Source organism: Tachypleus tridentatus, chromosome 6, assembly GCF_004210375.1.
Source record: "Tachypleus tridentatus isolate NWPU-2018 chromosome 6, ASM421037v1, whole genome shotgun sequence".
NCBI classification, from domain to species: domain Eukaryota; kingdom Metazoa; phylum Arthropoda; class Merostomata; order Xiphosura; family Limulidae; genus Tachypleus; species Tachypleus tridentatus.
The window spans coordinates 106,863,058-106,885,715 of record NC_134830.1 but is presented as its reverse complement, the minus strand read 5'-3'; the positions used below and the strand labels follow the sequence as shown (position 1 = coordinate 106,885,715).

Genomic DNA, 22,658 nt, shown 5'->3' with positions numbered 1-22,658 from the left:
GAGTGAATGTAGACGAAAGTTGGTAGACATTTGGAGTATGACCCAAATTATAAGTAATTACTTTCTGTAGGGTCAAGGTTACGGCAAGCTCACGAAAACATAAAAAAATTCCTACCTGTTAACTTGGTGGCCATATGTAGAATATTATTCTTCACTGTACTACCAAAAATGGTTCGTTTCTGTTGATAACGGCAAACATACGGGCACATTTTCGACTTTTTTGAGGGCCGGATATCATCAACGCTGTATTGAGAAGGTATACACTGTACGCAGTGCACCTCTGGTTTGCATTGTGGTAGTGCAGTGGTAATTCACAGTGCACAAGTGTATTCAGTTACGCTTATAAATTTTTATGGTATTTATTGGTGTTGTTACTGCATTTTTATCTGATAGACTTCTTACGTAATTTGCTCGTCGACATGCTTTATTTCGGATTTTGGTAACGTTATTTTTCCACGTTAATCTTAAGAATTGTGTTGAAGTGAAAATTTGAAGATAAGTTCCATATTAGAACAGTTCAGGTGGGTATCTGTGTGTTTTCATTGATTTTGATAATAATCCATATTTATTTTAATTTTTTTGTGTGCAACATTCTACTATTTTGTTTAATACTAGTTGTTAGTTTGTAGTGATTGCCGACGTGGTTGGGGTACTCGGTCAAATTGCCAAGTCGTCTGGAAATTAGGAAGCAAAGCTATGATTTGTCTGGCATATTGCTTACATACATGACGAATAGGTTAAGGCTGACCATTTCCTAAGGGAAACTTGTCTCTGGAGCTAAGAACTCCAAGTTTGTGTTCTTCACGTTTACTCTAAATTTTCTGTTTTCCAGAAAATTAGATGATCAGCAAATAATATTGGGTGGTATTAATTTGAACATCTCATATTCCTCTTTGAAAACAATCCACTTCCAGTTGTGTATTCTCAGTGATGCTGCTCAAATCTGCAGGAAAAAACATACAACATGTCAAGTTCTATAAAAGCATTAAAAAACACACACAAAATTAACTATTATTTCTTTATTAAAGTGCACAAATTAATTTAATAAAAAATAAGTTTCTAATAAAAATTATCCAGTTGACTTATAATTTACTATATATATATACTGTCGTAAAGCAATCCCACAATCTTCACAACTGTGTTGTATCTAAAATCTGCCTCGAATTTACTATCAAATTTGATGTAAAATATGTTAGAACTTTCTAGGTGTTCTAGACCTATCTTGTTAACCTTTGAATCTTAATGTCACCAATACGTAAATAAAGTTTTGCTTTGTTTTCGATAAGATGGTAAAGTCACCTCGTAACTTGTCCTCTCACAATATTGGTTGGTTGTTACATTTATACGGTATCAACATGGTCAGCAAAAGACATTCAACCTTGATGATATATGCTACTGCAGTATCTTCTTGGGCAGAACACACATTATCTACTATATAGAACAAAACAACTAGATCAAAGCATAGTTAATGTCTTGCTAAATAAACAAAACATTTTATATCAGTTCAGCAAGTAAAAAACATATAATATGTATCATATCACAATGCTTTTAAATCAACTTCTTACATTTACTGTTTATCAGACAAATATCTAGCATAAAAGCTTTATCTAACATATATGGAGTAACTCCTTTCTAATGGCAATTTTCATCATAGGCAAGTAGGTGTTGTTTCTTAGACTTCACGTTTGATCCATAATAATTTATAATGTTATCAGTGTTTGTCATATTAAGAAATTTAAACAGGCTCATCCATAGCTATTTCAATGATGTAAACAATTAATAGAAAATGATGTCTTGTGCTTCATTTCAGCATGATAATAACAATACAATTTGAACAAAAATACAAAATAGGATCCAACATTGCTCACAGTTTTGACCATATAGAATTTATATATATATACTTACAGGAGTGTAATTTGGTTGTAACTCTCAGAAATGGAATGCTGCTTCTTGAGGTGTTCTGATTGAAATATAAAAGTGGATTGTAAAAGGGAGTTTCATCCACAAAAAAAACAAAGTATATATCTATAGCATGAGCAGTCCAAACACCTCTGAACCTGACAAAAAAAAATCAGATTGAAAAAATAAAAGGGAAAATGTTTTGTATAATGGCAATTTTCATTTTGCTGTTAAATGTAAAAATCTTTTAGTGACCTGGTTTTATGACATTTCATATATGATTAAAATAATGTTTCATTTTACACTTGATTTTGTTTACAGTCTCAATATTCCATTTATTTCATTATTCCTATTCAACTTGTCACTGTCAATGGTTGTTTTTAGGATGTAATAAAAAATTAAAGTTGAGTTATTTTAATTAGAAAGAAAATCAGCATATTTGTAGGTGTAGATAACCATCAGCTTCCCATCTCATACATACTTAATGTACATGTTTGCATAATTAAAATGATCATAATTTTCTTTGTGTTAATATTGTTGTGAGAAATTTTGAAATTTTGTTATGTTGTAATTGTATTTTGAAAAATAACAAAAAAACAGTTTCACTCCAATTTTTTATTGTAATTTTAATACATAACAATTTGTAATTGTAACTTTAAGTTTATATTGAACTACCCACTTTAAGATTTCAAAATACAGGAAAACTTAGGAAAACTTAAAATATGATTTTCTTTCTTCTACTTTATCTTTACCTATATTGAAGGAAATGTATTGGTTTAGCAACAGAATGTACAAACATTGGGAGTTAGCATATTATATAGTATGCATTGACAATGTAGTTAATTAATCCTTATTATACAGCTTTGAAACAAGCTGATGTTTTCTGATATATTTTTCTATATACATTTTCTGTACATTCTCTGTTGTATTCTACACCATTTTGTTTCAATACATTAATGTTCATTATATAATTTATTCAGTGACAGAAATGCACACCCATATTTCAATTGATACTTGATAAACTATTCCTTAACTTTTGCAAGGTAACTAAAAACAGCACACTCATGATGTCATGCATGTACGTACTTTTATACACTATGTCTTGTAACTTACTGCTACTAATAGAAATATTATAGTTGTAAAAATATAGAATTCTTGCATTGAATAATATTCTTTTAGTGTTGCCATTATCTACAAAAAGGGTTACCAAACCTTCAGTTCTCTTGAAAGTTCTACCACCACTAAGGTCAAGGGGACAGCTTACACTAACTTTTCCATCAAGGAGTTTAATCCACATTTAAGGAACAATGAAGACTACAGAAGAATTTGGGATGTTGCAGATTATGTTGTTCCACCTTCGGTAATTTCTGTAATGATTAATCCCTCTAGTTGGTAGCTGATTTTGAAAGTATAATATTGGTTCAAACTGTTAAGCTATTTTTATTAATACCACAGTAGTAACTGCTTTTGCTAATTCTATACTGGCTCAATGTAGGACATGAATTTTTGCTAGTATTATATTAATTCATATTGGTGGCTTATTTTACTGTTGCCATAATAGTTCAGGCTGGTTACTGTTTTTGCTGGCACCATGGCAATGGTAAGTTGTTAATAATAGATTAATAATTGGTAGGTTTTCATGATCCACAGATGTTGCTGTTATCACATCTGTCTTTCAAAATTACTTATAAGTATGTAAATACAAATAAAATAAAAATACCAAACTAAATGATCACATCAATTATCAAAATGTCACACCTGTTTTTAAAATACTCTTATTGTAAATGCTGTAACTTGCAATAAAATAAACTCAATGTGAAACTATTAATAATTATTTTTGTTTTTTACAACTTCTGATTGGATCAGAGAAGGTATTATTTGTCCTCATCAGCAATTGTAATTTAAATTATTGAAAAAAAGAAATGACACTGGAATAATATAAACTTGTATTTTTCAAATATATTTTTTTTGTAAATAAAAGACTTAAACGTAAGATTGAAAAATAAATCATAGAATAAACTGACATGTTAATGATAATTTACTTAAAAATATGAAATACAAAATAAATAAAATTGAGAAGGAAATAAAATTCTTGAAGTGATATGTAATGTTTTAAATGACATAACCATAAGAATTGATATCCTGATTTTGTATTTTAAGTATTTTGCCTTTAAGAGGAACTCAAAGTTCAAGAATGAATTTAAAAAATGGAATGCAAAAAATAGACAAAAAAGTGTTGAAATATGCTTTCAGATTTATTGTGTTATATACAAAAATTACGAAATATCTTTTTTGTTTCAGGAAAGTGATTCTTTTTTTGTTACTACCAATGTTGTTATTACATCAAACCAGACAAAGTCCACCTGTCCTGAGGTAAAAGAACTATCTACCTATGAATAGTGTTCATAAAGTTGAATAGAATTTACTAATTTTTTTTTTATTAAACATGAATTGGTTATTGTTATGTTTACATTTTCTTTTCAAACATACATTTTAGATATACAGATTACAAATTATTTGTCTGAAATTAAATTTTATTTTGTTGGTTGGTTTATTGAAATTGTAATTTAATATAGCTATAGAATAAATTAATGTCTGTATTTAAATAATTGTTTTGCAAAACCTGTGATTATGATCCATAAAAATGCTATATATTAATTGATTTTAGCTAGTTCATGCTTGTTAAATTAATGGAGAGGTAAAGACATTATCAAATCACTGTACAGGACTTTAAACTTTTTTTTTTTCTTGTGTATACCAGTTAAGACTACTTTTTAATATAGCTTAACAGAAAATAAATCTTCCGATACTTATATTATTTACTCACCATTTTTATAATTGATTCCATTCTAGGCTATTTAATAATATTCAAATTATATGTTGGTTAGGATCCAGAAATACCTGAAGCCTTATGTTATCCAAAAAATAATACCTGTCAAGCTGGTACATCAAATCTTTTAGGAAATGGTGAGTTTCATTGGATTTTTTATTGACGTAACAGTACAATTGTACAAGCAATAATACTGTTGTAAAATTAAGGTAATAGATTAATAAGTAGTGTCACCCAACTGTATGGATTATAAAGTTTTCCTCCACTCATGATTGCATATATGCTCTCAGATTATAATATATAACTCTACAACATTGTGTTGTAAAGGTCTGTATTGTAGATGATAAAATGTTTATAAAATTATTCAAATGAATGTGTGTGAAAATAATTTGGTTGTGTGTTTACAGAAATTGTATGCATATATAACTTTCTAACATATGTATGTTATATAAAACTTTTTTAAGACCTAATAAGTGAATTTTTCTAGGCTGTCTGTTCTTATCAGTGTTAATAAATATGTCATGTAAATGGGACATTGTTAAGGAAAACTTAACAGTTATATATTTTAAGAAGTTAATAAAAATAAGATATTTTTATTATAATTTGGTAGATTTTTCGTTGTTTTACATTTGGTATTTTAACTTTGAAATATTGAAATTAAGAAGATAAGTTTCACAAAAGCTTATAGTCTTCAATTGTGAGGACAAAGAAAGATTCAGAAGAAAAAGATATTTTGTGTACATGTACAATAACTGGATATTTTGTCTGACTGATGCAATGTAGACCCGCACTTTGTTGTTTTTCTCAATTTAACATGTGTCATCAGAAAATTATTGTTTCTAAATAATTATCCACAGGTCAAAACAACACTCTCCTTCAATATATTAGATTCTCATAGGCATAGTTAATTTTACTGTTTTAGATATATTATTCATATCATTTCAACACTGACAATAGTCTATGTCATGTTCATTTTCTTTGCCTCCTAGTTTGACTAGTTCCCAGTTTACGATTTAATATACTTTTCTTTTTCAGGTTTTTGTGTTTATCTTTTTTTTTTAAAAAAGCAAAATCTTCTCAATCTTTCTTTTTACATGTCTTCTCAGTTAGTTTTTTCGACATTCCAACATCACCTGTATTTTATGTTGCCATTCTGGCTTTTTAATATAATTATTTTATGTTTTAACTAAAGTAAAGAGTATTGAGTAGGTATATTTAAACACCACAGATTTTCCAGCTGCTTTTAAGCATACAGTTGTTGATTGAAAGTCTCACCTTGATGAACATATACCCTGATGGTCTCAGTTTCAGATTGAGATTTTACTTGTTTATATTGCATATGGTACTGTTAACAAGTAAATTTATATTGAAAGTGAAGGAATTACTTGGGAACTTAGGACTACAGCAGTGTACAAGTGATAGTAGCCTGTAGCAAATGTTTACGAAGAACAATTATCATTGCATGGATTGGAATTTGTACTTTCTTCCACAAACATTTTTGAAAACCCTGCTCAATGATAAGAGATGTTACAAAATTTTGTTTTTGAGTTCCATTAAGTGCAGGGTGTATCCTAATACCTGTAATAAACCTAAATTCCTAACTACAATATGTCTTTATAATCTGAGTTTATGAACTTTATTCTCAAATGTGATTGATTTGCAGTGGTACACTACTTATGAAACAAAATCATGTCAAAATGTGGTTCTGATAAATAGATTTCATCACAACTTTATATCAGCTGTGATTGTCACTTGAATTGTTGCTTTGCATATTTAAAATCATTTAAATACAGCACACCCAACCTTTTTATATGTCAGAAAAATACTTTACAATTGGACAGGTACCTATTTGCTATTTTATATATAATACAAAGAGATACAAATTAAGCCTAGTAGCAGAAACTTATCTTATTATTTCCATGGCACTATCAAAACAGTTTAAAATAAAAAAGATACTCAATATTTCTATGTCAATTTACCATTAATATATATTTTCTTGTTCATAAGGGCTAGTCTTCTGTGGTACATTTTTGAATATCACAAAATTCTGTTGGTTTTTTTCAAAATTGTGTAATAAGCAGTACATAAAACCTTTTTTGAGATATCACTATTATTGATGAAATGCAGCAGACTGATAAAACATGTATATTATACTACATCATTAAGCATTTACTTGTACAAAAATATATATTAATATAAAAATACAAGAACAACAACTTTTACAGTGTGCTTTTATTATATTTTTGAAGTAATAATTCATTTCAATAAGTTCCTTACTGAATATTAAAATACTGATTATTAAACAGGTTCCTCATTTAAAAAAAAATTGTAAAGCAACTTGAAGGTCTCTAATTTATGGACACTTTCTTTCACAGGGATCAGCTACTCCTCTATTGCAGTCCATAAATTACACAGAAATTAGCTTGATTGTCTTGTTAGCCTTAGTATTTGTAGCTAATCAATTTTTTAAACATATTAATTATCAAACTTTCAAAAATTTAATCTACCTTCAAAAAGCTAAACGTTTGCTTGCTTCCAAGATTTTATAACAACATATCACTTCTAAAAATTGAATATAACTATTTCAAGCATTTGAAACTAAGCTAATTGCATATACAAAGAAGGTTGTTGTGTACTGAGTTATTTTTAAAGGTGTAACATAAATGTACCAATATCCCTAAACAATATTAATGGTGCCATCTGTGTGTGAAATTAACAATAACATCATTTGAAACACTAGACTTTTTTATACTTTTAATATATATGGTAATTAATATTGCCTTAGCCATACTTCAGTTCAAAAATTAATGTTACTGGTGAACTGAAAAGAAATTAACAATAATATGTTGCTTGATATGTATTTTTTTTAATATTCTTAGTACATTCTTCCCATTAACAACTTTGCTTCATTTCATGATGTGTAAACTTAAAATTATGTGTCAATAGTCTGATAATGAATAAAGGTTACAGAAGATATAAACACTCATTCCAGCTTTATCTGGTCTCTAGTCATTGTGTAAGCAATATTAGCAGGGTTCCATTAAAGTAAAACACAATTCTAGTGAACATTATTTGCATCACTGCAATTTATTTTGCAGTCAAATGTTTTTGTTGTTTTTTGAAACTTATAGACAGTCTAGCTACAAGATAACATGAGTTTTCATCATAATTGGTTACCAGTAACTTCTATTCATAGAAAGCTAACTACAGAGATCAGAACTAAAAATAACTTGATAAATAATGATACTAATTTTTGTATACTGATCTAAATAACAGCTTGTAATATTACAAAACAAATCTTGAAAAACAAAAAATTATACTAATCAGAAACTACTGATTCATCTTAGTAATCAACTGTATTAAAATGTATTCATAAGTTTATTGATCTCATTTAGGTGTGATGACTGGAGCTTGTGTTACCTCAGATATTAACTCAAAGGCCAGTGTTTGTGAAATCTATGCATGGTGCCCAGTGGAACATGACTTGAGCCCCCTGTATGTAAGATTATGCAAATTTAACAGACATTTAAACATTTTTTATTATTATTTTGTATACATAAATAGTAGTTAGAGCCTAGTTTGTTAAATTTAAATAGTTTTATATTAATTTTTATCAGTTTAACTTGTAATGTCACTGTTACCTTAAATACAAGGTTAGGTTATTAAACATAATATTATTGAACCATAATTTCCTGTGCAGTATATTTATTAGACAGGAAGGTAAATATGGTAAGCTTAAATTTTTTTTGTAACCTTTACTAAGAACTAGACCTTGAAGTTCAATTGCATTCCATCTCAGAAATACAAGAAAAACAGACAGCAGTACAATTCAGTGATTACTCCCATTCATAAGGACAGCTTCAAAATAGGAGTTAAAATGTAAGAAATAAAATAGCAAGCTGAAAGTATATTGTAAAAATGAAAAGAAGAAAACTAACAAAACAAGATGATTGTAGAACACAATTTAATACTGCTCATTTACCAGTGGCTTAATTTTATCTTCAGAAGTTTTTGGATAGTTGGAATAATCCTGTTTATTAAAGTCTAACCTCTTTGAACAAAACAAAGGACTAAAATTGTCAACATGTTTTATAAAAACTTTATATTCAGTATTCTCAAGAGTAATTTCAACATAATGGAATAATAAATAAAGTACTTTGTTATTGTTACATGTACTGGACTTCACATTATTTTCACCCTCTACAGGATAGAAGTTAGAGAACACATTACAATAATACAGTAGGGTAGAAAGCAGTTGATGCATAAGAAAAAGATAAACAAAATTTTGAAATCATTTTTGAAAAGTTTGTGGTCATTACTTATGTTAACATAATTTAAAACTGATGTACAGATATATATTGACTTGTCATTATTTATGTTGACATAATATAAATCTGATGTACACAAGTATTTCAGAAAGATATTAAACAAATGAAATTTATAAACTGATCATTTTTCTATTTATAAAGTGTATAAATTATCACTGTTATTATTTTTATCATGATATTGTCTTAAAATATGATACTGTAAATTGGATTTCAAGACATACATACATTCATAAAATTTCAACATTAAAGTGTTAAACACACTATTCCAACAAACATTTGTATTCAACATCGTTTGGTTTTGCTCTCTTTATATTTCCAAACATTTTGTATATTTTATGTAAGTTTTAATGGAGTTGTTAATCTTCAGTTAAAAGCTCATATATATAAATAAAATTATGAGTATTTTTGGTTTTATTTTATATAAGTCTTTACCAATGAAATTCAAATTGATTTATGATAATTATGCAAAAACTACATTTTATTATCCAGAAAAAACAAGGCCTTACTTTCTGCTTCCAAGAATTTTACTGTGTTGATAAAGAATTTTGTAGAGTTTCCCAAGTTTAATATCAGAAGGTACGTGTTTATACAATCTTTAATTTGACAGTAACAGAGAACAACTTTTGTGAAATTTTTTTTTCTCTCAGTAATAGCTCTCACCTGGCCTATAGATTTATGTTGTTTGTAGCTGATTACATAGAAGTGAAATATTTTTTCAAACGACAACAGTTATAATGTAAATCAAATGAACATTATATGAAAGGATCTATTAATATATTGTTATTCATAGTCACACACATATATAAATTGTTGTAATATATATTTGTAACACACACATATGTGTAAGTTATACCTGACACGCACACTCATATGGTATACATAAATTATTGTAAGTTATATTTCTAGCAGTATAATTGACATTTTGGCAAAAGGAAACTGTGGATCTTAATTATGCCATTAAGGTAAAGTAATAGGATATACATTGAATGTCTAAGAAATTAAGAACATGACAAAATTTTCTAGCATGATCAAAGCTAGATTATAAATACGAGATAGTTGTGGTTTTTAAGATAGAGTGAAATAGTCAGTGTGAAAGCAACCACTGTTATTTTGTTTAAGTAATATGATTGGGCTTACATTAGTTGTCATAGACTAAATCTGGTTTAATCTCACATGTATGTCTTTGCATGAACTTGTTTCCCAATATCTATTTTCCTCAATGTCAGTTACACACTCATCATGAAGTATGGAGAAGTTTCCTTCAGTAACTTCTAATTTTCCTCTTCCTGATACCAATTTCTACTCGCTGTTTGCATCATTCCCACTTCTTTCTTCATATTAGGAGGAAGTTTATCATCTTTCATTACCAAACTGGATTTGACTGTTGTGGCTGTAGAACCATTGTTGATAAGTATACTGTAAGGCTTCTAATCAACAGACCCATGAACTAGTTTCTTTAAACTATGGACTTTGTATTTCATTTGAGGAAGAGGGGGAATTCGTAACTGAATTTTATTCCATAAATCCAGCTAGTTCTTGTTTCATGATGTCTGGTTAGCCCTTGGATGTTCTTTCGATCTCTTTGGACTTGAACTCATCCTTGGCTGTAATGGTCAAGTTTCTTATATCTTTAATACTGACATTCTTCTGAGTAGTTATTATTCCCTAAAGCTTTTGCCTGCGTGTTTCTTTCATGTTACAAATGAAACACCTGTTGTACTGTGATTTATTCTCTCCATTTTGTGTCACTAATTGTCAAACTAATCCTTTACATTATTTTCCACTGTTATCAGTGAGAGTTGGTGTTTCATCATTTCTCCTTCTGATTATCCCCTAACTTTAAGATGGTGTCTACAGTTGTTTATCTACAACTTGAAGTATAGTGTCAACTTCAACTGTAGAGCTTTGTTTAAGGATATATATATATGCATTACTTTAGACTACTTGTCATATTTTTGTCTGTTATGATGTCTATAAAATCCACAATTTAACATGAAGTATTTGAGTTTTATAACTGGGCAAGCTCTTCCAAATCTTCTGCATGTTCAGCTAAAGTCTCTTCTTTTTTATCTTTACCTTATTTTGGAACTTTGCCCTGGATGCTTCTTTCTGGTGTAATACTCAGAACCTGTTGGATAAGGCTGTGATCAATGTTTCATAATAATTATGGCTCTCAGTGAGAAGGTTACTTAATGATTTCAAAGTTGGGCCTTTTAAACAAACAGCAAGATGAATGACTTGTTTACTTTTCCTCATTCATTATGGACATTATTTTAAACTGAACCTGGTTTTTGTAATTGCTAATATTGATTTGACCAGCTAAATTCTGGAACTGGATTTAGTAGTGTCATGTCTAGAGTAGCACAGGAAAATTCTTTACTAACAGGTAACACTGCAGTTGTGATAATAGATGTAGACAAAACCAGTAAACTTAGTAATTCATTTTCCATATCTTTTATTCTATCACTCAGTGATGCACTTCTCTACTTTGTTGATATCTTTTATTACTTCATTCATGTCTTTTTGTATTTCACATTTGACTTCATCATTCTTATTATTGTAATCTCTCAATATATCAACAGCTTGATTTATTTTTAATATTTCTTTTAAAGAAAACATCTCTTTCCTTTAACTCCACTCTTAAATTCCTGCCATGATTCATCACTTTCTTATTGGTCCTTTTTAATTTTATCTTGCCTTTCTTTAAATTTTTTATTTTTTCCTTCAATTTTTTGTATTGTTTCTCTTGATTTTGTCTTAGTAATTACATCATCTCAAGTAATGCTTTACTCTTACTCTTTGTCTTCATGGTCCCCATCTTCAGCATCAAAAGTTCTCAAGTATATTAAAAATTTGATTTGATTTTCACAGAAATACCCCAATTTTAACACAGAGTATATATCATTATTGTTTTATTGGTGGGTTTTTTCAAACAAAGGATAATTGGAACCAGTTTTGAGGATATGGAGGCATATTTTAAATATGCCATATGTGATATGGAGGCATATATTTGTTCATTTAGTTTATATGCAGTTTTAACATATGGTTCAGTAACTCACTGAGATTTTGTTATTCTAGTTGCTTTGTTCTCCATAGTAAATAATGTCTATTCTACCCAAGAGACAATTGCAGTAACATACAGCATCTAGGTTGAAAGTTTTTAGTAACTGTAATATACTTTGCTGGCTGAGTTGATGTTGTCTGAATGTTACAGCTCACAAACACTGTGAGAGAGCAAGTCACAAGATGATGATGAATAAAGAAACAGAGTTTACTTGTTGAATTCAGGCACACTTTGTTAGCCCAGTTTTAGTTGAAACTTGTTGAGTGAAGAAAGTCATCTTGCTTTAGTTTTACAGGGATCAATCTCAAGAGTGTGAAAGCTGTAGGGATAAACCAAATCTGCTTGTGTCAGTACATATGGCATGTATTTTTATGTTCTGTAATAAGCAGCATTAATTTTTGCTAAATTTGTTCTGCCTCATTATTTGACACACAACAGGAAAACTCAGTTGTGCTATGAGATTCAGAATTACTCTGTTTCCTGAGTGAATTTGCTGTCATTAATGGGTCTAACTTATCAAAATATCAGATTCTACCCTCTACTGTATAAATATTATGGGCCTCATATATGCACTTATGTTATGACTGTTAAACGACCAATATGTTAGCGTGACATGTAAAAGAAAAAATTAAATGAGTGGCAAACACATACTGAAGGGTCTAAAGGTATGGCCCTCTCATACACATTTTGTAATATGACTGAAAGTGATGCAATTTGATGGGATCCAACACTATTTTTACAACTTTTAAATATGTTTTATACAAATATAGGTGCAATATAGGGCACACCACACCCCTACATGTGAGCCTGATATTCTTTAAAGTAAATAAAAGTCTATTTTGACAGCTTAGTGCTTAAAAACTGGAAAATCTCAATTGTTTTGTTTAGTTAACTTCTAAGACCTCAAAATATATTCTTAACTGATAAACACCATATTTTGTTTTAAATGGTACTATAAATATTTCTTTGTTTGTTCAACTGAATGACATAATATGCACATAATAGGCTAAATAGCCAAGCAGAGACAGGGGTGCAACATTCTTGCACCCATGAGTAAAATATGTACTGAAGATTAATATCATCTCCCCCTACCCCAAATTTTATTGGAGATAAGTAGGGTAACAAAAATAAAATGCTGTTGAAAAAGAACAGAATGAAGAAAGGACCTTGTGCCTTCTACTTTGGCTAAACTGAAACATTACTGATGTTTACCCTATCTCCCATCCACACTAAAAGAGTGAAATGTGTTTGGTAGCACCACATCTCATGCAGTTTTTCATGCTTGGTTTGTAAATGTTATGTTCTTAATTTGTAACAGTCTTATCTGAAAAAGTCTTTATTTACATTGCACCATGTTTTACGAAGATAAAAGTATACACAAGCATTTAATTATAGAGGATTTGTTAATAAAAATAAACCCAAATTGCAATGTCATAATCACTTAATTTACTTGTTTGGCAGTAACGTAAGATTGTGGTATGTATCAGCATATAGATGTCTTAGCATCCTATCTCGTGCTTAAAGCAAAAACTGCCAGTAATTGATTCAATAACTTAAGAAGCTTACTAAAAATTTTCATTTTCTACTTTTGAAAAAAATCTTTGTTTTTACTACAGGTTTTTTTTTTAATCTTGAAAAATACTTGATTTAAAAGGCAAAATGAGTTGAAACACTGAAAATGGTTAAAATGCTCTGAATTATCATGCATAATTCAGTCAAATAGATTATTTTAAAATACTAGATCAAATGTCTTGGGTTATTTCCTGTTGTTATGAGACTTAAGGAATGAAATTTAACCTGCCTCACAGGAGGCTGTAACTTCTGTATTGTAAATGAATGTTGCTACTGTTTATGGTGCTGATAAATCACACATATCATGAGTTTGTTCTTGTGTATCCTCAGTCATGACTAGATAAGCTCTGATATACTTAATTATAAGTTATTTAAACATATAACTTCATATAGTGTATTAATCTATATACATAGGTTCATATACCATCAAAATCTTGCATATGCCTTCATGTAGTTGCTCATTTTATAGTTGTGAAGATATTTTCTTTAACTTCATCTTATTACCATTTAATCCACTTCCAATTTCTGGTTGCTTATGCATTAAGCATTCACTTCAGTCATTTGAAAAGGTTCTTGGATGAAGGAAAAGTTTTTAATAGTACACTACTAGACATTGAGCTCTATTTTATGCCTACATGGTCTGGGCAACAAATGGACTTACTGCAGTTGTCAACCTTTTAGATACCAGTGACCAGCTCAGTTTCTTTTCACTGATGCAAGTACAATGAAAAACCATTTGATTTACAAATTAATATTATGTCAGTTTTTGTTTGTTTTTATGAACTCCCAGAGACTGGTGAGGCAGTTGTAGCAGACCAATGGTTGAAAAACTCTGCTTTAGAATGTGTATCTTCAACTTTATAATTACATTTTATTTAGTATCATTTCTATGCACTCTCCAAATTATTATTTTGCTTTTTGTTCCTTTAAGTCTCCAACAGATTAGATTAATCCAATTTTTCATGTTATCTAAAGGTATGGATGAAGTTTAGGGGAGAATAAGTCATGTCTTTCATCCTATCAGTGATCTGGTTGACTTTAATGCCCATCACATCATATATCCTTTCATGTGTACTCGTTTTTCCTTTTTTTTTCATCCTAAAATTAAGAAGAATGCTGCCTTCTTTTTTAATTCTGGAGTTTTCCTTGTCATCACTGTGGGAGCCTTGGTACCCTATCCATCCACTGTTATAATGATTGAAGCTTGCATATACATAATTTTAAATAACACATAATTCAAAGTAGATATTAAACTCTAGATACACATTTTTCTTCACCAATTTAACTACCTAGCTTCTCTTCAATCCAAGAAGGATATGTTAGTTTTGTTTTCCTTTAAAAAATATTCCCTCAGATACTGGTTGTCTTCATATCTTTTTAATGGAACTTGGTTTTTGTTTAAAAACATTATCTAAAAAAATTTACACTGAGGTGTTTTAAAGAAATTTAACTCGAAGAAATACATAAACTTGAGTTATAAATCTTTTTATTTTTTAACTGCAAAACTCAGAAGAAGTTACGTTTTTTTAAGTGAAAAAGTTTCCAAAATTAAAATTTTATTTTTTATAATTCAGCATTCTCAAATATAAAAATATTATATCCTAAATGCAACTGTAATGGTTTTGAAAATAAATACACATTTATTAAGTGCAGGTATTTGTGTATGTTTTTCAGGAGGAATATTCTTGACACCAACAATAAAACTTACCTCCAAGGATGTCACTACCATCCAAAAACAAACCCTTCTTGTCCAGTATTTGTTCTTGGAGAAATTATTGCAGAAGCTGGGGAAAATTATGATGCTATGGCTGTAAAAGTAAGTAATACATTAAAAACTTAAATTATTTAACATTAACTATTTCTTTGTGTCCTTTTTATAAGTATCTCTGTATTGCTTCTATTTCCTGCATATACTTACGTAATTTACACAAGGGTAAAATAAAATAACAACTTATAAACTTTCTTTTTATTTGTGTTTAGGGTGGAGTAATTGCCATTATCATAGAATGGGATTGTGATTTTGATTATGATGAAAATTACTGCATTCCAAAATATTCCTTTAGGAGGTTAGATGATCCAAAGGCTAAGCTTGCTAAAGGTTGGAATTTCAGGTACATTTTATTTCTAGTTGCATTTAGTAATGTCTGTTGTGAATTTAAGATTGAAATATAAAACAATACAGTAAATTTTTGAAGCTGAAAAGGAAAAATAATATTTTGTTTGTTTTCTTTTTCATGTAGTGCTGTCGGTTATCCTAAAAATAACACTATATTATAAGCAGATGTGTATATATACATATATGTGTGTCAGGTCATCCCATAAGTAATGTCCGAAAATTTAATACAGAAAGTACATAATCATTTCTGTCTTTGTAGGAGGCTTTAATGACTAAAATATGAAGTAGGACATTTACAAAAATGTTTAGACAAATAAAAGAAACTAACCCAGATCATTAATCAAATAAATCCTTATGAAGATGTACATGTCTGAGGAGCACATTAGGCATATAATGCTTTATGAGTTTAAAAAAGGCAATAGTGCAGCAGAAATTACACGAAACATTCAAGGTATTTATGATGCAGAGACTCTCAACAAAAGAAAATGTTGAAGATGGTTTCAGAAGTTCAGATCAGGTGACTACAGCTTAAGTGATGCACCACATTCAGATTGTCCTGTTGAGTTTAATGATGACTCTCTGCTGGCTTCACTTGAAGAAAATTGTGCTATAATTGTTGATGAACTAGCATAGAAGCTTAATTCAACCCATTCAACAGTTTACCATAATCTGCAACAGCTTGGAAAAGTGTCAAAACTTGAAAAATGGATCCCCCATGATTCGACAGAAACCATCCTTAGAGCAAGAGTGGATATTTGCACTCTCATGAACATAACTCACCTCTTTTGGACAGGTTAGTGACTGGAGATGAAAAACGGATATTTTATAAAAATGTCAAGTGCTGGCTACAATGGCTCAGTGCAGGTGCATAGCACAAAATTGACCTCTAATCTAGGAAAGTCTTGTTAAGTGTTTGACGGGATACTGTTGGTGTGATCCTCTTTGATTTGCTGCCACTCATTGTAATGATTACATGAGACTTCTGTTGTCAACAGTTAGAGCTCCTGAATATTGCACTGAAAGAAAAGAGGCCTGCTTTTGATCAATCATAAAGGTGTTGTGTTACATCAGGATAATGCACAGCCCCATACAGCTAGACTGGGTAAAACTTCTACATCCTTCTTATTCTCCTTATTTGCCCCATTTGATTATAATCTGTTCCAATGTTTGCATAACTATCTTGATGGAAAAGAACTTGGAACACATGAAGAAGTGAAAACTACCTAATGTACATTCTTTTCCTCCATACCCCAAGAATTTTATAGAAGTGGTATTGAGAAGCTTGTGAATTGTTGGCAGGAAGTAATTAATAATGGAACATACATTATTGATTAACTAACGTTAAAAGCATTTGAAATACTTTCTCATTTTCTGAACCTAAAATCAGACATTACTTAAGGGATGACCTGACATATATCAGTAGTTTTTTTCATCTAACATGTTTGTTTATGTCTTATATATAGGTTTGCCAATTACTTCAGTGACAACACTAGGTCCCTCTACAAAGCATACGGTATCAAGTACATTGTGATTGTACATGGGAAAGGTGGAAAATTCAGTGTTGTACCTTTGCTAATTAACATTGGGTCTGGTCTGGGGCTTTTGGCTGTGGTAAGTCAGTGTTATAGAAAATTAATTTCAGTTTATTCATATTTTATTAAATAGTTCTAAATCTAAAATGATTTACTGTGCTATTTGTATTATGCTCTAAATGTCTTTGTTAGCTACTGGAACAATGGTGAATCTATGGACTTACAATGCTAAAATCAAGAGTTTGATTCCTCTTTAATCAATGGCCCAGTTTGACTTTGCTACAAGTAAACCATGCACAAACACTAATATTTTTTTTGTAATTAGTTAGTTTAAATATTAATCTCCAATTCCGATTCATTGTTTTAATTAGTTTTGTTTTGACAGATTGTTTTGCTGTGTCTTTTGAAAGATGCTATTGATAATTAATGCATACAAAATAAATGGTAAGTTTAATTTTGCAAATTTGTAAGTGTTAACAACAGTATGAACTGCATTGCTTTATGAGTAATGATACAGTCTATGCAAGAACCCATTAATAACCAAATCAGTCTGTGACTTAATATTTAACAAAATCATTTTGCTAGAAACATGACACTAAAGACAATATCTGAAAAGCAATCGTATCTGTAGAGCTTAATATACATAACAAAAACAATCCTTATGGACAGATGCTTCACCTAATATAATGAGGCAACTAAATTGTTAGTGAATTCATACTTAAAAGTGTTTTACAGTGTAATTTTATTAAATTTGAATTACCTTTCATGCAACATTATGATCTAGAATGAATAGAAATTTACCATTGTGTACTGTGATATGCAATAATTAAAAAAAAATACAAAGAGAATCTCATTGTGGATTTCATTTGGATTTGAGCTAAAATTTTACTCAAGTGTCATATCTGGCAATATTTGAGAACCTCCATATGGGATTTATTTTGCTTTGCATGCATTATGGGCAACAATTGCATGCACAGCTGTTATGGAACTGTTTTATTATTTATAAAATAACAAGGGAACTTTGTGATTAGATGAACAAGTGAAAAACTTTGGCATTACTACATCCCTTAATTATTTTGGTTTAGCTATGTCATAGATGTTTGAAATGCAATAATAATGTTTCCAAGCACCATAATAATATTACAGTCACAAGTTACTTTACAGTAGTAGACAAATTTCAAGCTAAAGATCCATTACAAAAATCTGAAATATTTTTTACCAGTTGTGAAGGATCATTATATGCTCTTTCTTGTTGGATGTGTGTTATGCATGCAAGTACTTATTTCTTTTAAGCTACACACTAATTCCTCATTATTCAGGCTACAGTGATAGGCGATATTATTGTACTATATGTTCTGAAGAAAAGAAAGTATTACAGAAGTAAGAAATTCCAACAAGATTTTGTTGCAGAGGAGAATAGTCCTGGTGAAGTAAGAAATACTTTTATTGTATGTGGAGCTCAAGCTTTCATTAAAAAAAAAAAAAAGAACTGAAGAGTAAACTGAAATATAAAACTTTAACTCTTTCCAATGGCAAATATTTTAAGAGATTACAATAATTTGCTTATCACAGTGTAGCTATTTGTGTGAAGTTTCAAATCACATTAACCACTTATATACTAGTTAATTTGTTAGATTGAAAAAATGAAATATATAAAAGTTTCTTAAGCTTTCTTCATAAAATTTACTTTTAGCCATTACATGCAAAGTTTTTTCATCAGTGACATTCTATATATTTTTATTTAACTGTATGAAGTTTCTGTTCTCTTCAAATTTATCACTTGGTCCTCCACACGCTAAACATAACACCTTATTATAGTGACAAGTCTTGTTGCTCGACATTTTCTGGCAGCTCACATGGTGTTATGAACCTGTGACCTAAGTGAAAATTTAAATCACTGATTTCGTGGATTACTTTTTATTCAATTATTCTACCTTTCCCCACTAGTTTACTACAAGTAAGAAAATAGCTTTTCAATGGTATACTTGCAAAGTATTATATGTAAGTGATTATAAAAATATTTGGATGTATTATATATATATATATATGTGTGTGTGTGTCAACAACTGGCATTAAACTGTAACTCTCCAACATAAATATTTAGTAAAAATATATATATATATAACATATACAGTCATGTGAAAAAGTTAGGACACCCTATGAAAGGCTGTGTATTTTTGTAACATTTTTGGATATATAGATATTTAATCCCAATTTTAACAATACTAAGAAATTATAGAAATATAACTAAACAATTAAAACTGAAGAAAAGACTTTTCAAGATCTTCTATAAATGTAATTCTACAAAAATGCATATTCTAACTTAGGAAAAAGTTAGGACACCTCCGCATTTATTTCCACTTAAAGTGGCTCAACTCACACAGGTATATCACACCAGGTGCACATGATTAGAAGATCGTTACTCAGCATTATGAATGAGGCTTGCCCTATTTAAACCTCAGACATTTAGTTTGGTGTGCTCCTGACTGTTGAAATGAGAGTGAGCACCATTGTGAGAGCAAAAGAGTTGTCTGAGGCCTTCAGAAAGAAAATTGTAGCAGCTTATGAGTCTGGTAAGGGATTTAAAAAGATCCCAAAAGATTTTGAAATCAGCCATTCCACTGTCTGGAAAATAGTCAACAAGTGGAGGGCTTTCAAAACAACTGCCAACATGCCCAGGTCTGGTTGTCCAAGTAAGTTCACCCTAAGAGCAGACTGCAAGATGCTAAAAGAGGTCTCCAAACACCCTAACATGTCATCATGGGACCTACAGCAGGCTCTGGCTACCGTTGATGTGAAAGTGCATGCCTCTACAATCAGAAAGAGACTGCACAAGTTTAACATACATGGGAGGTGTGCAAGGAGGAAACCTTTGCTCTCTAAGAGAAACATCAAGGCCAGACTGAAGTTTGTCAGAGAGAATGTAGACAAAGACCAGGACTTCTGGAATAATGTTCTTAGGACAGATGAGTCCAAATTTGAATTATTTGGACACCAGAACAGAGGACATGTTTGGCGTAAACCAAATACAGCATTCCAAGAAAAGAACCTCATACCAACTGTGAAGCATGGAGGTGGAAGTGTCATGGTTTGGGGCTGCTTTGCTGCAGCAAGACCTGGACAGCTCACAATCATAGAATCCACCATGAATTCTACTGTGTATCAGAGGGTGCTTGAGGAGACCATCTGTACAAAAATTAAAGCTGAAGCGGAACTGGACCCTGCAACACGACAATGACCCAAAACATACCACTAAATCCCAAGAAATGCAGAGTCCTGGAATGGCTGAGTCAAAGCCCAGATCTTAATCCCATTGCGATGCTGTGGGGTGATTTGAAACGGACTGTACATGCAAGAAACCCCTCAAGCATCTCACAGCTGAAAGAATTCTGCATTGAGGAGTGGGGCAAACTTTCTTCAGACTGATGTCAGAGACTGGTAGATAGCTACAAGAAGTGTCTCACTGCAGTTATTTCAGCTATTAGGGGGTAGGGTGTCCTAACTTTTTCCTCAGTTAGAATATGCATTTTTGTAGAATTACATTTACAGAAGATCTTGAAAAGTCTTTTCTTCAGTTTTAATTGTTTAGTTATATTCCTATAATCTCTCAGTATTGTTAAAATTGGGATTAAATATCTATATATCCAAAAATGTTACAAAAATGCACAGGCTTTCATAGGGTGTCCTACCTTTTTCACATGACTGTAAATGTTAAGATACTGGGTGTGTTCACGAAACTTGTAAAAAATATTTCACTAGACTAACCTACTTTTAATTTCTGTATATTTAGCAAAAAAGAGATCTTGCTGTTAGAAAAAGAAAAGATGATATCTGCAACTGTGACTGCTCCAAAACAATCAAACTGAATGAAACCCAACAATAATGTAAAAGTGTGGAATTCATGAACCATACATATTAATCGTTGTTGATAGCTAAAACACAGTAGTAATGTTAAAGGGGTTAATCAAGATTTTATTTATTACAATTTTTGAACATCATTTTTGTCTTTTCATTTGTTTTCATGATTGATTTTTGGATAAAGGTACTCTACTCAATAACTATTTTTTTAATTTGTACCATTATTATTACATGTATAGTTTTAATACTTGTATGATTTTATTTTGAAATTGAAATTATTCAAAAATCATGTAAAACTATGTATATACTGGCAGTTCTTTGAAAAGATTACATTTACTGCAATAAGCCTTACATCAACATATTAGTTATTAAGCATAATCACAAATGCATATTACACACTAATTCAAATCAGTAAATGTAATCTTTAGGCACTGATCTGTTGGGATGGATTTATTACGAATGTACTTTTTCTTTTAGCTGGTTTAAACTATGTTTGGAGTTTCCATGAAAAACATTATCAAAATTAGTATGTATGCATTTAAATGAGAAAGTAAAGTATTTATATCAAATGCAAGCTAAAATATGATTTTAAATGAAGTTTTTATTGTTAGTAAAGAAAACTAGGTTTATTTTATTCATGTAACTTAAAATATGTACTTTCCATGATTTTTTACTCTTTGTTTGATATATTCTATATTTTGGTCCTGTTCATGTTAATAAGATAAAAAAAAACTACATTTAAATCAGTCATGAGTGAGAATGAAACACCAAGATTGTATTAAGTTAAATTTACATCTGCAAAGGAGACCTTTCATAATGCATAAACTATATACAACTTTTTTGTAGTCAGGTATATATTTATGACTGATAACAATGTTATATCATAGGTTAGATTTACAACTGAATTCTAATTTATCTATTTTGATAACCATATAGTGAGATATTAAGTGCATGAGGAATTTCCTAAAAGATAGTAAAATCCTGTAAGGAGGGATTTGGTAGTAGCAAGTAAAAAGAATTGACATATAATTATTTTACAATGAAAAATGCAGGCATTTTTGTCAAATAATATTTTAGAAGTGGCTGGTTTGAACTAACATTTTATAATTAAACAGTAGCAAGTACTACTATGACTCAAATGTATCTAGAGAGAGCTTCATAATTTTTTGTTGAACTTGCATCTTGAAATATTACCAAATCATGTGAAGGAAAAAAAAATGTACTAAGTTTTAGGATGTCAATTTTTCTAAAACCATTATTTTTACATCTAACCATCTAGTTACTGGCTTCAACAAGATAAAAAAAATATTAATAAATGTGGGTTTTCAAGTGAACTACTATTTGTGTCTTTTCTTGAAAAACAAAGAACAAAATAGAAGTGTATGAAAATTTAAACAATAAAGTATCAAAGTTATTTTTAATCATAATTTACATTATATTTTGGAAAAAAACTATTCTG

General features: G+C 30.0%; 1 protein-coding gene and 1 long non-coding RNA gene across 4 annotated transcripts in view; one reads left to right on the top strand and one right to left on the bottom strand.

The window, feature by feature from the left end:
* LOC143253259 (uncharacterized) overlaps positions 1-406 on the bottom strand; it is an 18,679-nt gene extending 18,273 nt beyond the window's left edge. The window contains exon 1 of the long non-coding RNA XR_013029471.1: positions 116-406. This is a non-coding gene — a long non-coding RNA (uncharacterized LOC143253259). The remainder of the gene's footprint in view (positions 1-115) is intronic.
* LOC143253257 (P2X purinoceptor 4-like) overlaps positions 1-22,533 on the top strand; it is a 26,601-nt gene extending 4,068 nt beyond the window's left edge. For 2 of the 3 annotated variants that reach the window (XM_076506808.1, XM_076506810.1), the window contains exons 2-11: positions 3,079-3,259; positions 4,201-4,272; positions 4,788-4,866; positions 8,125-8,224; positions 9,547-9,633; positions 15,368-15,509; positions 15,674-15,804; positions 17,273-17,420; positions 18,661-18,771; positions 21,132-22,533. In XM_076506808.1, the coding sequence (XP_076362923.1) occupies positions 3,079-3,259; positions 4,201-4,272; positions 4,788-4,866; positions 8,125-8,224; positions 9,547-9,633; positions 15,368-15,509; positions 15,674-15,804; positions 17,273-17,420; positions 18,661-18,771; positions 21,132-21,224 (1,144 nt within the window). In that variant the 3' untranslated portion in view covers positions 21,225-22,533. The remainder of the gene's footprint in view (positions 1-3,078; positions 3,260-4,200; positions 4,273-4,787; positions 4,867-8,124; positions 8,225-9,546; positions 9,634-15,367; positions 15,510-15,673; positions 15,805-17,272; positions 17,421-18,660; positions 18,772-21,131) is intronic. The other variant, XM_076506811.1, reaches the window with a different exon arrangement.
* The last annotated feature ends 125 nt before the right edge of the window (positions 22,534-22,658 follow it).